The sequence below is a fragment of the Trachurus japonicus genome, chromosome 3 (genome assembly GCF_045865225.1).
Source record: "Trachurus japonicus isolate A0001 chromosome 3, Traja_1.0".
Lineage (NCBI taxonomy): Eukaryota > Metazoa > Chordata > Actinopteri > Carangiformes > Carangidae > Trachurus > Trachurus japonicus.
The window spans coordinates 4,010,039-4,023,880 of NC_140909.1; the positions used below are offsets into that span (position 1 = coordinate 4,010,039).

Below are 13,842 nucleotides of genomic sequence, written 5' to 3' on the forward strand. Positions count from 1 at the left end.
AAGTTAAAGTTAAAGATACTTTATTAATCCTTCGCAGGAAATTACAATGTTACCAGCAGCGGAAGACAACACAAGACCACAACCACGCATCATGCACAAAAATACACAATAACAACAATATTGCACAACCCGTTACAAACTTGTGTCAGTGAATAAGAGCAGCAAGGTCTAAAATAAGATTTAAAAAGGAGGGAGAGACACTGTCACATGATTACAGATATTAAGAAGCCAAAATGGCATCTGCACATGATGATTACTGAGTTAAAAAGCCTAGAAGGACGGGAAAGAAGCCGATGAGGAGACGATGGATGACTGTGAGCTGGAAAAACAATAAATTATCCGACACAAAACAGCGACAGTCCGGTTTGGAGCAGAGCGGGCGCCGTGGTCTTACTCGGTGCCACCACTTCGGAGTAGGAGGGTCCCAGGCCGTTCTTGGGGACGCTGGTGACTCTGTAGCCTTTGATTGGTCCCTGAGCCGGAGACCAGCGCACGGTGATGGCGTTGTCGCTCACATCGGTCACCTTCATGTCCGTGGGCGACTCGGTATCTAGTGAGACAGAGAGACATTAACAGGCTTTAGGTTTAGTTTCAGCTGCACCACAGTTCAGTTTCTGCTTCTCCACAGAAACAAACAGTCGTCCGTCCGTCACGCTGCTGCTGCAGCTGCTGCTGCAGCTGCTGCTGCTGCTGCTGCAGCTGCTGCTGCTGCTGCTGCTGCTGCTGCTGCTGCTGCTGCTGCTGCTGTTGCTGCTGCTGCTGTTGCTGCTGCTGCTGCTGCTGCAGCTGCTGCTGCAGCTGCTGCTGCTGCTGCTGCTGCACCCAAGGAGGGGGAGGATCGGACTCACAGTCGGCCATATTGGGAGGGGCAACTCGCACAGACACTTGCATTAGTTCAGGTGGGTGATCCTGTCCTCTGCACTAAAAAAACTATTCATAACTCTGTGAAAAATAAATCACACTGCAAAAACTCAAAATCTTTCCAAGAATATTTGTCTTATTTCTTGTCAAAATGTCTCATTTCTAGTCAAAACTAATCTCTTTCCACTTAAAATAAGACTCATCACCTAAAAATGAACTTGTTTTTAGATCATTTTCACTTGTTTCAAACTAATTTTCAATTGAAATAAGTAGAAAAATCTGCCAGTGAAAGCAAGTTTTTTGTGCTTGAAATAAGAAAGAAAAACTTGCTCCACTATCAGATTTTTCTACTTATTTCAAGTGAAAATAGACTTGAGAGAAGTAAAAAGTGTCTAAAAACAAGCTACTTTTTTTTATGTATAACTATGTATGTATAAATATACATATTTTAGGTATAATGAGATTTGTTTTGACTAGAAATAAGACAAATATTCTTGGTAAGATTTTGAGTTTTTGCAGTGCAGTATGTAGCTATTACTTTAACTATTTGCATAATGTTACTATAATGTTACTTTTATAAACAAAAGTACATGATTAAAATTATCCGTGATTTTAAGTATGCTGCATCATAACTGCATAAACGTTCATAAAAAAAATCAAACCGTTTGGAAATCGGACAAAAACTGAGCAAGTTGTGGTCATTATTTATAGCAGAAGATGCACCATAGGCTTAATGCTCTGAGGGAGAGAGTTGCCCGTCCCAAGATGGCCGCCGTACTGACTGCACCGTGTCATTGGGCAGCAGCGGCGGGTGAGTCATCTAGTCTTCTTATATATATACGTATATATATGTATATATCTATGGCTGCACCTGTCTTGTGTGTGATGTAGACCGGGGTGTTGGAGGCAGGACTGTCCCCTCGTCCGGTGACGGCGTAGACCGTGATGGTGTAGTCGCTGCCGGGATTCAGACCGGTGATGGTGGCCGTGGTCTGAGAGCCCGGGATGGTGAACTCCTGAGGGGTCTCACCACCTGGGGAAAGAAGAGAGAAGAAAAGAAAAGTGTTAAAGTCAGAGAGCGACGGAGGTTCAGAGGAAAATATGAACCACAGAAGACAAAGACAGACTTGTTCCTCCGTAGGTGATCCTGTAGTTCTTCACGGTGACGGACGGGGCCTCCCAGCGAATGGTGATGCTGGTGGGGGTGGAAGATGTTACCTCCAGATCGGTGGGAGCATCGGAGACTGGGAAGGATTAGACGAGAAAAAGTTAATTACAATGAAAGGAGAGCAGATGCACTACAAAAACTCAAAAATCTTACCAAGAATATATATCTTATTTCTAGTCAAAACAGATCTCATTCTACCTAAAATAAGACTCAATGCATTAAAAGTAGCTTCAAAAGTCAAAAGTTTGATTTTCACAACAGGATCCTCCATGATGCTGAGATTTTCAAAATAAAATTCCAACATATGCTTATATACATATACTGTATAAATATTTTAAAAATGTGCGTTAACATTTTTGTTTTAACATTTGTAAAGCACTTTCACTGCAAAAACTCAAATGTCGTGCCAAGAATATTTGTCTTGTTTTTAGTTAAAATGTAATTTCTCGTCAAGACAAATCTCATTCTACTTAAAATAAGACTCATCACATTAAAAAGCAGCTTGTTTTTTGACACTTTTTTTTAACTTCTTTCAAGCAGATTTTCACTTGAAATGAGTAGAAAAATCTGATAGTGGAGCAAGTTTTTCTTTCTTATTACAAGCACAAAAAACTTTCTTTCACTGGCAGATTTTTCTACTTATTTTAAAGGAAAATTAGTTTGAAACAAGTGAAAATGATCTAAAAACAAGTTAATTTTTAGGTGATGAGTCTTATTTTAAGTGGAAAGAGATGAGTTTTGACCAGAAATGAGACATTTTGATGAGAAATAAGACAGATATTCTTGGTAAGATTTAGAGTTTTTGCAGTGTAAAGCGAGTGTGATCCTATAGAAACCAGTTTGGGGTCTTACTGGTGGCCTGAGTCCCAGTCAGAGGAAGACTCTCCAGGTTGTCGTTGACGGCGTAGACGGACACCAGGTACTCGGTCTCGGGTGTGAGCCCGGTCAGGGTGAAGTGGTTCCTGGTGGGCGGCAGCCTCTCGTCCTTGTGGCGGCCGCCGCTCGTCCTCTGGTGGCGCAGGCGGTAGCCGCTGATGGAGGCCGTCGGAGCGACCCAGTGAACCGTGAAGGAGTTGGTGCGGATGTCGGAGAAGTCCAAGCCGGTGGGCGAGTCTAGAGCTGCAGGGGACAGGAGATCAGGAGTTCATTTTTAACCTGTTTCGTTTGTTTAACAAGGTTTTTAAAGTGGTGATCTTTAGTGCACGACAGTATTCATGTACATTTTGTCTGATTTTATTATTAAAATAAAGTATTATTCAGCCATCATCCTTCCTTAACCCTCCTGTTGTCCTCCTGGGTCAGGGAAGGAAGGACAAAGGGAAGGAAGGAAGGAAGGAAGGAAGGAAGGAAGGAAGGAAGGAAGGAAGGAAGGAAGGAAGGAAGGACAAAGGGAGAGATGGGAGGAAAGAAGGAAGGGAAAAAGGAAGGGAAGCTAGATGAAGAGATTGGGTCAATTGGGTCAAAAAGGAAGGAAGAAGTAAGGACGAGGGGAAGGAAGGAAGGAAGGATTGTGGAAAGAAGGAAGGAAAAAGGGCAGAAAGAAATATGGAGGTAGGGAACAGATTGGGTCAATTAGATCAAAAGAGGAAGGAAGAAGAAGCAAGGACGAAGGGAACGAAGGAACACTGCAAAAACTCAAAATCTTTCCAAGAATATTTGTCTTGTTTCTAGTCAAAACTAATCTCTTTTCATTCGTCACCTAAAAAATAACTTGTTTTTAGGTCTTTTCACTTGTTTCAAACTAATTTTTACTTAAAATAAGCAGAAAAATCTGCCAGTGAAAGCAGTTTTTTGTGCTTGTAATAAGAAAGAAAAACTTGTTCCAGATTTTTTTTACTTATTTCAAGTGTAAATATTCTTGAAAGAAGTAAAAAAAAAAGAAAAAGAAAAAAGAAAGTGTCTAAAAACAAGCTGCTTTTAGTCTTATTTTAAGTATAATGACATTGTTTTGACTAGAAATAAGACAAATATTCTTGGTAAGATTTTGAGTTTTTGCAGTGAAGGAAGGACGGAAGGAAGGGAAAAAGGAAGGAAAGAAAAATGGAGGGAAGGAACAGATTAGGTCAAGGAAGGAAGCAGAAGGAAGGAAGGAAGGAATGTGGAAAGAAGGAAGGACGGAGGAAGGGAACAGATTGGGTCAATTTGACCCAGAAGGACGACAGGAGGGTTAAAGGGATAGTTCAACATTTTGGCAAATTGGCCCATTGCCATAATCGCTATAATCATAGCAGTAGGTTCGTTACCTTTATTTGTCGGTGTAAGGTATTTTTAGAACGGAGGAGCGGAGCGGCGAGCTGCTCAGAGCTACGCAATGGAGGCTAAAGGAATTTCTTGGTTTCCCTCATTAAACTCATCAAATACAAAATCCCAAAACTCCAAAACGCTTTTGTGGACAAGTTGTGACCTGCACATTCACCACGTTATGAGATAATGACGGAACGATACGAAACGGAGCCGTTTTCGAGGTAAATACAGGGTAAATACAGAGTCTGCTTGCTGAAAAACTGTCCCTGAACGCAACGCGCATCAGCGGTTGTGCATGAATTTACCTCTAAAACAGCTCCGTCTCGTAACGTTCCATTATTATCTCATAGCGTGGTGAATGTTCAGGTCACAACTTGTCCACGACAGTCTTTTGGAGTTGTTGGGTTGTGTATTTGATGAGTTTGATGAGGAAAACCAAGAAATTCCCTTAGCCTCCATAGCATAGCCCTGAGCAGCCTGTTGCTCCGCTCCGCCGTTCTAAAAATAGCTTACACCAACAATTAAAGGTAACGAACCTACTGCTATGACTATAGCGATTATGGCAATGGGCCAATTTGCCAAAATGTTGAACTATCCCTTTAAGTTTCAGTGTCATACTCACTGGTCCTCTGAGTTCCTGAGGTGGGTTCACTCTCTCTCTCTCCGTACACACACACGACGCTGATGCGGTACTCGGTGTTGGGCAGCAGGTCTGGATGCAAACAGGAGATATTCATATTCATTCATTCATTTCACTCAGAGAAGCTTAAAACAAGAGGACCAGCAGCTCATCGAGGCCCTGAAGGCAGCGTCGCCCGCCTGTGTCAGATCGTTGTGTTGTCTTACTCTGCAGCAGGAAGGTGTTGGTGGCCCCGCCCACGTTCACCTCTTTGACGTCGTCGTCCGTGGCGACGGGGTGGTAGCGGATGACGAAGCGCGAGATGTCGCTGGGCGTGGCGACGTGAGGGACCGTCCAGGTCACTCTGATGTGGTCCGGCCCCACGCCTCCAAACTGGAGGTTGGTGGGAGCGGGGATGGCTGCAGGGCAGGAAGGGGTTAAACAGTTAAAGCAGAAACACAAAAACACACACACACACACACACACACACACACACACACACACACACACACACACACACATATGAGCTCAACAAAGAGGTGGAATGAATTAGGGATGTCACGATTAGAAATTTTCTTGGTACGATTATTGTCAGAGAAACAATCACGGTGTTACGGTCGATTATCACGATTAATTAATTTCACAACACTATGAATGTGTAAAATCAAATATAGTCCAAATATAATTACATTACTCATTGTTTACACAAAATATTTCAAGTATCTACGCTGCAAAAACTCAAAATCTTTCCAAGAATATTTGTCTTATTTCTTGTCAAAATGTCTCATTTCTAGTCAAAACTAAACTCTTTTCACTAAAAATAAAAATAAGACTCATCATCACCTAAAAATGAACTTGTTTTGAGATAATTTTCACTTGTTTCAAACAAATTTTCACTTGAAATAAGTAGAAAAATCTGCCAGTGAAAGCAAGTTTTTTGTGCTTGTAATAAGGAAGAAAAACTTGCTCCACTATCAGATTTTTCGACTTACTTAAAGTGAAAATATGTTTGAAAGAAGTAAAAAGTGTCTAAAAACAAGCTACCGTACTTTTTATGTGATGAGTCTTATTCTAAGTAGAATGAGATTTGTTTTGACTAGAAATAAGACAAATATTCTTGGTAAGATTTTGAGTTTTTGCAGTGTATTAATATATGGCCAATTATTAATCCCCCAGGGGAAATGTTTGAAATATTCAAGTCATAAATTGTCATCTATACCAAATGTTTGCGTTTATTTTAATCGTTTTTTTGTTTTGTTTTGCTTTTTGTTTTTATTAAAAATGACACGCTAACATTTAGATTCCTACCAATTCAATGTTAGGTTAGTTAAATGGACCAATATCTGAGCATTTACCTTTATTTTGGCGCATATCTGCCGATACGGTTCCGACATAGTCTTTTTTGGGAAAGTAACGGTATTTATGAATCTTTACGATCAATTAATCGTGGTGTTTTAACACCACAATTAATTGTGAAAACAAGTAATCGTGACATCCCTACTGTAGGTGGAATAAATAAAAGTAAAAGTAAATTCACAATGGCAGTGAGACATTTCTGAGATCTTTAGTAAATGGGCTAATGGGCTGTTAATAATGCACCCCACCCCTCCCCAACGGATGGATTGAAAGAGTGAAATCACCAGCTCCAGCTTGCGTTTGCTTTGTGTAAGTGGTCGGCTGGCTTTCCCCGTCGTCTGTAAGACTGAAGATACTGATGTCATAGTCCACGCCCGGCTCCAAGCCACGGACCGTGTAATAACCAGCAGACGCGTCCACCGTGTCTTGAAAAATGGGCAAGCTCTCGCCCGAGGTTACAACCGTTATCCGGTAAGCAGTAATGGAAGCATAGTTCAGAGGGGTCCAGCGCAGGCCAATGGTGGTGTCAGTAATGTCCACAAAGTCAATGTGACTCGGTGTGGGGATGTCTGAAAGGGTTAGGCCAGGTGTAAAAGCGCAAGCGAAAACAAAAAAAATGAGACACACAAAAAGAACCCAAAAGCCAAAAATTATGACATTAATTATATCAATTACATTCATGATAAAGCAGTCAGAGACCCAGAGTCTAACAGTCAGCATGCTAGATGGGAGAGAACTACAAATTACAAATGACTTCAGTCCATAAACATTCATTCATTCATTAAACTTTATGATTCTATGTTCTACACTGCAAAAACTCACAATCTTTCCAAGAATATTTGTCTTATTTCTTGTCAAAATGTCTCATTTCTAGTCAAAACTAATCTCTTTCCACTTAAAATAAGACTCATCGCCTTAAAAGTTAACTTGTTTTTAGATCATTTGCACTTGTTTCAAAACAAATTTCACTTGAAATAAGTAGAAAAATCTGCCAGTAAAAACAAGTTTTTTGTGCTTGTAATAAGAAAGAAAAACTTGCTCCACTATCAGATTTTTATACTTATTTCAAGTGAAAATCTGCTTGAAAGAAGTAAAAAGTGTCTAAAAACAAGCTACTTTTTTATGTGATGAGTCTTATTTTAAGTAGAATGAGATTTGTTTTGACTAGAAATGACATTTTGACTAGAAAATAAGACAAATATTCTTGGTAAGACTTTGAGTTTTTGCAGTGTAATTAAAGCAGTGATGAATTAATTCTACAGTTCAGGGCATGCAAAGAAAAAAAATAAAACAACCATCACCATCCCAGTTAATGAACATGATCTACATGCATGGCAGGTTAGCCAATGATCATATTAGTTAGTAGGAGGTTATGATGATTGATTAAAGCTGCATTAAACAGTGAGTGTACCCAGTGGATTTTTTTGGCCTCATTGTTTTGGTTTTTGGTTTTTATTTCCCGTTGGGCTCCGTCTCACTCCACTTGTTCACGTCAGACGCTTTTATCATGAGACTGAAATGTTGGGATGTCATCTATTCACCTGTCTCTCTGATAACCTTTTCACTGCAGTGGCTTTCTAAAGGTGATAGCATCAGGGGTGTGTGGTGTTTGTGGCCAAAAGTCCATTAATGCAGCTTTAAGAAACAGTTGTTCTGGAGGCACTCCAACCTTTTTATTCTTTTTTTTTTTAAAGCTGTGCCAATTTTCTTTTTTAAAGGGTTAGTTCAACATTTTGGCAAATTGGCCCATTGCCATAATCCCTATAGTCATAGCAGTAGGTTTGTTACCTTTAATTGTCGGTGCAAGCTGTTTTTAGAACGGTGGAGCAGAGCCGTGAGCTGCTCAGAGCTACGCTACGGAGGCTCATTATGGGATATCTTGGTTTCCCCTCATCAAACTCATCAAATACACAATCCAACAACTCCACAACGCTCTGGTGGACAAGTTGTGACCTGCACATTCACCACGCTATGAGATAATAACACAACGTTACCACACAGAGTTGTTTTAGAGGGAAATTCATGCAAAACCGCTGATGCACGTTGCCTTCAGGGACAGTTTTTCATCAACAGTCTCTGTATTTCCCTCTAAAACAACTCTGTGTGGTAACGTTGTGTTATTATCTCATAGCGTGGTGAATGTGCAGCTCACAACTTGTCCACCAGAGCGTTGTGGAGTTGTTGGATTGTGTATTTGATGAGTTTGATGAGGGAAACCAAGAAATCCCATAATGAGCCTCCGTAGCGTAGCTCTGAGCAGCTCACGGCTCTGCTCCACCGTTCTAAAAACAGCTTGCACCGACAATTAAAGGTAACGAACCTACTGCTGCTATGACTATAGGGATTATGGCAATGGGCCAATTTGCCAAAATGTTGAACTATCCCTTTAAGAATATATTTGTACGCGAGTTTCCAGCATGAAGAGGAATGATACTTGGCTCTAGTTTAGGTTTCATCTTCCTCTCTCTCTCTCTCTCTTTTATGAGGACGCCGTTGTTCAGTGTGTTCGTTTCCCGTTGATAATAACGTGTGTGAATGAATGACTGAATGAATGAATGAGTGAATGAGTGAATGCCGTCCGGGCGGCTCGTACCTGGTGTGATAATAGTGGACACGGGAACGCTCTCCAAGTTTCCCTTTGTGGAGAAGACGCTGACGTTGTACTCCACGCCCAGATTTAGATTCTCCAGGACGACGGAGGTCTGGTCGGGTCGGACGAACTCCTCCAGGGAGTTTCCTCGCTGGCCGTTGGTGGGCGTGCTGGTCACCCTGTAGCCGCTGAGGCCTGCAGAGGGAGGGGGCACACACGGTGCAGACAGCACGGCATGTCACCAGGGTGGTTGTTTTTCCTTTTTATAGTGTTTTGCAGGATTGCACAAGTCGTTAGTTCATGTTCCAATACACATCTTTTTAGAGCATTGGAGCATTCCTACAAAATGTATGCAATTTGTAGTGAAAAACATCAAGAGAAAATAAAAAAAGTTGGTAACACACTGCAAAAACTCGAAATCTTACCAAGAATATTTGTCTTATTTCTAGTCAAAAAATCTCATTCTACTTAAAATAAGACCCATCACATTAAAAAGTAGCTTGTTTTTAGACACTTTTTACTTCTTTCAAGCAGATTTTCACTTAAAATAATCTGATAGTGGAGCAAGTTTTTCTTTCTTATTACAAGCATAAAAAAACTTGCATTCACTGGCAGATTTTTCGACTTATTTCAAGTGAAAATTTGTTTGAAACAAGTGAAAATGATCCAAAAACAAGTTAATTTTTAGGTGATGAGTCTTATTTTAAGTGGAAAGAGATTAGTTTTGACTAGAAATGAGACATTTTGACAAGAAATAAGACAAATATTCTTGGAAAGATTTTGAGTTTTTGCAGTGCACCTTACAATAAGGGTCCCTTAATTAACCTTAGTACATTATTAAGCATTAATATATAATGTGTTAATTAATGCTGAGTAGTGCATACATAATGATAACTAGTTACATTATTCAACTCTTATTATTACTTAATAATTTATTAACTTTGAGTAATAAACATTAATTAACTGCTTACTAACAGGCTACATTAATTAATGTGTTTCCTAATCCTAAGTAATACATAATAATGATTGTTAATATATCTGTAAACAGTTAAGTAATGCTTAATAATGTACTAACTAACGTTAATTAAGGGACCCTTATTGTAAAGTGTTACCAAAAAGTTCATGGTAAAAGAAATGAGAGAAAGAAAAAAAAGGGAATAATAATAATACAAGGGGAAAAAAGAGGTGTGACAAAGACAGTAAAAAGAAAAAAAAAGCACAAGATAGAACAAAAATATATTATGTATTTACACATACACGTGCAAGCACTCTTTCCTCTTCGGAGATCTAGTTAACATTTCTTCAGGGCTGGACTCTTCAGTTTTATTAATTTATATAATCAATCCACTTATTCCATCTTTTCAGACATTCTGGTTCTTGATTTCTGATTCTATATCAATTTTTTTCCATTTCCAAAATATTATTTACAGTTAATTTCCAATTATTAAAAGAAGGTGAGATGGATTTTTGCCAATTTCTTGTTATTTGCTTCAGAGCTGCTATTCTGAGTATTCTGTATAAGTATTTACTTATATACTTTTTTTTTGCTATTTTTGAGTCACTGTGAGAAGTGACAAAGAAATACCGGGAAGAGATCGTTTGTCCTGCTGAAAAAAAGAAAAAAAAAGAGGGCCAAGGTCTAGACTTGGCGTGATCCAGTGACGGTCGATACACAGTCAATATTTACCTGCTGTTCTGGAGGGAACCCAGTGCACAGTGAGATCTCCTCTGTTGGGGTTAGACTCCACTCTGAGGTCAGTGGGAGGGGACAGGGCTGCAGGGACAGGAAGACAGACCATAATATAGTGCACAGAGAGACAGGAAGACAGACCATAATATAGTGCACAGAGAGACAGGAAGACAGACCATAATATAGTGCACAGAGAGACAGGAAGACAGACCATGAGCTGAGTGGACCAACAACTGGGGATAACGATATAACCCAGGTTTCCTCTAAACTTTTAAGGGTATTAATTGATGAGAGGTTGTGATGGTCCGAGCATATTAAACTTGTCAATAACAAAGTATAGAAATCCATTGGTATCATCAGAAAAATTTGTGATTTCATATCTCAGAATGCTTTAAATATACTGTATTATAGTTTGCCGGTGCATATTCTCATTTGTCCAGATCATAGTATCTCAAAGGAATTTTCAATCGAAAGCAACTGGACTTAGTTATTTGTCTAGGAAGACGTTTCACCTCTGGGCCAGTCCCAGCCTGGTCAGATGCTACATGAACTGATGAAGCCTCTTGGATGAGAGGTGAAACGTCTTCCTAGACAAATAACCAAGTCCAGTTGCTTTTGATTGAAAATTCTTTTGTATTATAGTTTCATTTATCCACATCTCAGTTATTGTAATGTTGTTTTATCCTTCTAATTGAAGCCCCGACATGAAAAATTGTTCCAAAAAAAATTAAATAAGTCTATGTTTTAAGCTCGTTTGTAGCGGAAGCTCCCAGTGTCTCAGTTCACTGCTCCTCCAGCGGAACAATTTCTCATGTTGGGGCTTCAATACAAGACGGACATTACATACGAGCAGCATGGAGGTATTTGGATGTTTTTTGGTGTGTCTTTTTGGACGAAGAAAAGTGAGGTCCATTCACAACCGTTATATGGACAAATACTGCTGCACGGACCCCCCTGTAACTCAGAGAAGGAACGGAGGACTCTGAAACTTCTCCCAGCCCTTAGTCCACATGAGGGGGAGTAGTAGATAATGAGTAAAATTTGAATTTTGGGTGAACTATCCCTTTAAACTGACGTAGCTACGTACAGATGACGGCGGTGCGGGTGATGGGGTTTCCACGGTTGCGTCCGTTGAAGATGGGCTGAACGGTGTAGGTGTACTGGTTTCCTGAGATCAGGTCTGGGATCTGGACTCGTCCTGAGTCGGACGTTTCCTCTCGGGGGGATTCTCCCTCCTGGCTGGGCAGCACGGACAGCTGCAGAGAGCAAGAGATGCAAAGATCAGAAACCTACACTTACCTAAACCTAAACTGAAATCTGCATTAATCCTTTTCCTTTTCTCTCTTTTTTATTTTAATTTTTTGGCTAAATGGGGCAGAGCCAGATGCACGACACTGACACATGATCTCCTCATAAAGTAAAGTACTGTGCACAAGGCCACTAATAGATTTGTTGTTTTAGCAAAGCTATAATGACCATATGTAATTATTTATCAGTCTCTGTATTAGAGTACAACCAGAACATACAGGGAATGTGTATTATGCAGTATTAAAAACAAACAGGCTAAAGTGGCCTGAGCAATAGCAGGAATCTGGCTCTCTTAAACCTAATGAATGTAATTGTTCCCACCTGTAAACACATTTATTAGTTTGTGCAACATGTGCCTGAGCATTTACCTGCACATGTTGCATGAGTTTAACTCATTAGAAGCTTTGCTTTGCTAATCTGCATTGAAACCAACTTTACCATGTTTCAATCACATTATTCCATTTAAACATGTAAAATTAAACCATTAAAATCATATTTCCCCAGAAAACTTCAGGACAGTCGCCCCCCCAAAGGAGTTCCAGATGTCTTCAGTGGCAAAGGAGGTCACACTACACTGCAAAAACTCAAAATCTTTCCAAGAATATTTGTCTTATTTCTTGTCAAAATGTCTCATTTCTAGTCAAAACTGGTCTCTTTCCACTTTAAATAAGACTCATCACCTAAAAATGAACTTTTTTTCATATAATTTTCACTTCACACCAGTGAAAGGAAGTTTTTTGTGCTTGTAATAAGAAAGAAAAACTTGCTCCACTGTCAGATTTTTCTACTTATTTCAAATGAAAATGGACTTGAAATGAGTAAAACGTGTCTAAAAACAAGCTGCTTTTTTATGTATAACTATGTATGTATATGTATAAATATACATATTTTAGGTATAATGAGATTTGTTTTGACTAGAAATGACATTTTGACTAGAAATAAGACAAATATTCTTGGTAAGATTTTGAGTTTTTGCAGTGTAAACACTGACTTTAGCCTGTTGAAGCCATTTTGCTCAGAAAAAATTGGTTTTTGTGTTCAAATTTCCTGTATTTCTGTTTGTATTTTAATAAAAAAAAGATTAAAAAATAAACATGTATGGTCTTTATACTTTGCTAGTGATGGCCTGAGACTTTTGTATTGTGCATAGCAGATGAAGGAGGAGGATGTGGTTTCTACCTTGTAGCTGAACCGGCGTACAGGCAGCCAGGTGACGATGATGGAGGTGTCGGTGATCTCGGTGCTGAAGGTCGGAGCGTTTCCTATGTGTGGAGCTGAGAGGAGGAGGAGAAGGAGAAGAAGATGTTTTAAATTCAACATGGACACGGTTTATTCTCGTCTCTGTGCTGTGATAGTCTACTTGCCAACAATGAGTACCAGAAATGTTGAGTACCCCAAAGTTTTATGTTAGAAATAGATAGTATGGGTCCCCAGTATTCAGAAACTGCCGGATGATAACTTATATATATTGGGCAATTAGCATAACAGACATAATTAGCATAAATTAGCATAATTGCCTATATGGGCAATATTTCAACAAAATTGACTTGGCTGATCTGGGCAAGATTGGAGTGGTTTTAGGGGTTATTGATGATGCTGAATCCATTTCTGACATTTTCAGAATTATCAGAAACTGCGACAACTATTTAGTCTTTAAAAAAAAATCTCAAACATTGGTTAAAAACGTACTCATATAGTTTAAATACTGTTTAAATCTGATGTCTGTTCCCGGGCATGTATGGTATATTGTTCTTTAACTGTGGGTTAAAATTGTCTGTTCTTATTTTGTTTGTTTGTCTGCGTCTGTTTTGCCTTGATATTGTCAGTCTGTGCTCTGTCTTGTAATTGTCCACTGTATGACTTATCATCACAAGGTTTTAAAGTCTTCTGTGTGTCATGTCTTTTAGAAACCTGCCTTGGGACTGCGGCTGAAATTTAGCAGTTGTGCTAAGTCCGGCACATTGACACTGGTACTTAATGCGTCAGTGTTGATGAATGTGCACTGT

At 39.5% G+C, this 13,842-nt stretch overlaps 1 protein-coding gene across 2 annotated transcripts in view; it reads right to left on the reverse strand.

The window, feature by feature from the left end:
* The window catches only part of fn1b (fibronectin 1b), a 54,848-nt gene that overhangs the window by 19,555 nt on the left and 21,451 nt on the right, over positions 1-13,842 (reverse strand). Inside the window, exons 21-31 of one of the 2 annotated variants that reach the window (XM_085805351.1) lie at positions 13,016-13,110; positions 11,616-11,784; positions 10,526-10,612; positions 8,842-9,033; positions 6,533-6,817; positions 5,120-5,311; positions 4,896-4,985; positions 2,882-3,148; positions 1,989-2,105; positions 1,733-1,894; positions 395-550 (exon numbers count right to left, since the gene is read on the reverse strand). In XM_085805351.1, coding sequence (XP_085661477.1) covers positions 395-550; positions 1,733-1,894; positions 1,989-2,105; positions 2,882-3,148; positions 4,896-4,985; positions 5,120-5,311; positions 6,533-6,817; positions 8,842-9,033; positions 10,526-10,612; positions 11,616-11,784; positions 13,016-13,110 — 1,812 coding nt within the window. The remainder of the gene's footprint in view (positions 1-394; positions 551-1,732; positions 1,895-1,988; positions 2,106-2,881; positions 3,149-4,895; positions 4,986-5,119; positions 5,312-6,532; positions 6,818-8,841; positions 9,034-10,525; positions 10,613-11,615; positions 11,785-13,015; positions 13,111-13,842) is intronic. The other variant, XM_085805342.1, reaches the window with a different exon arrangement.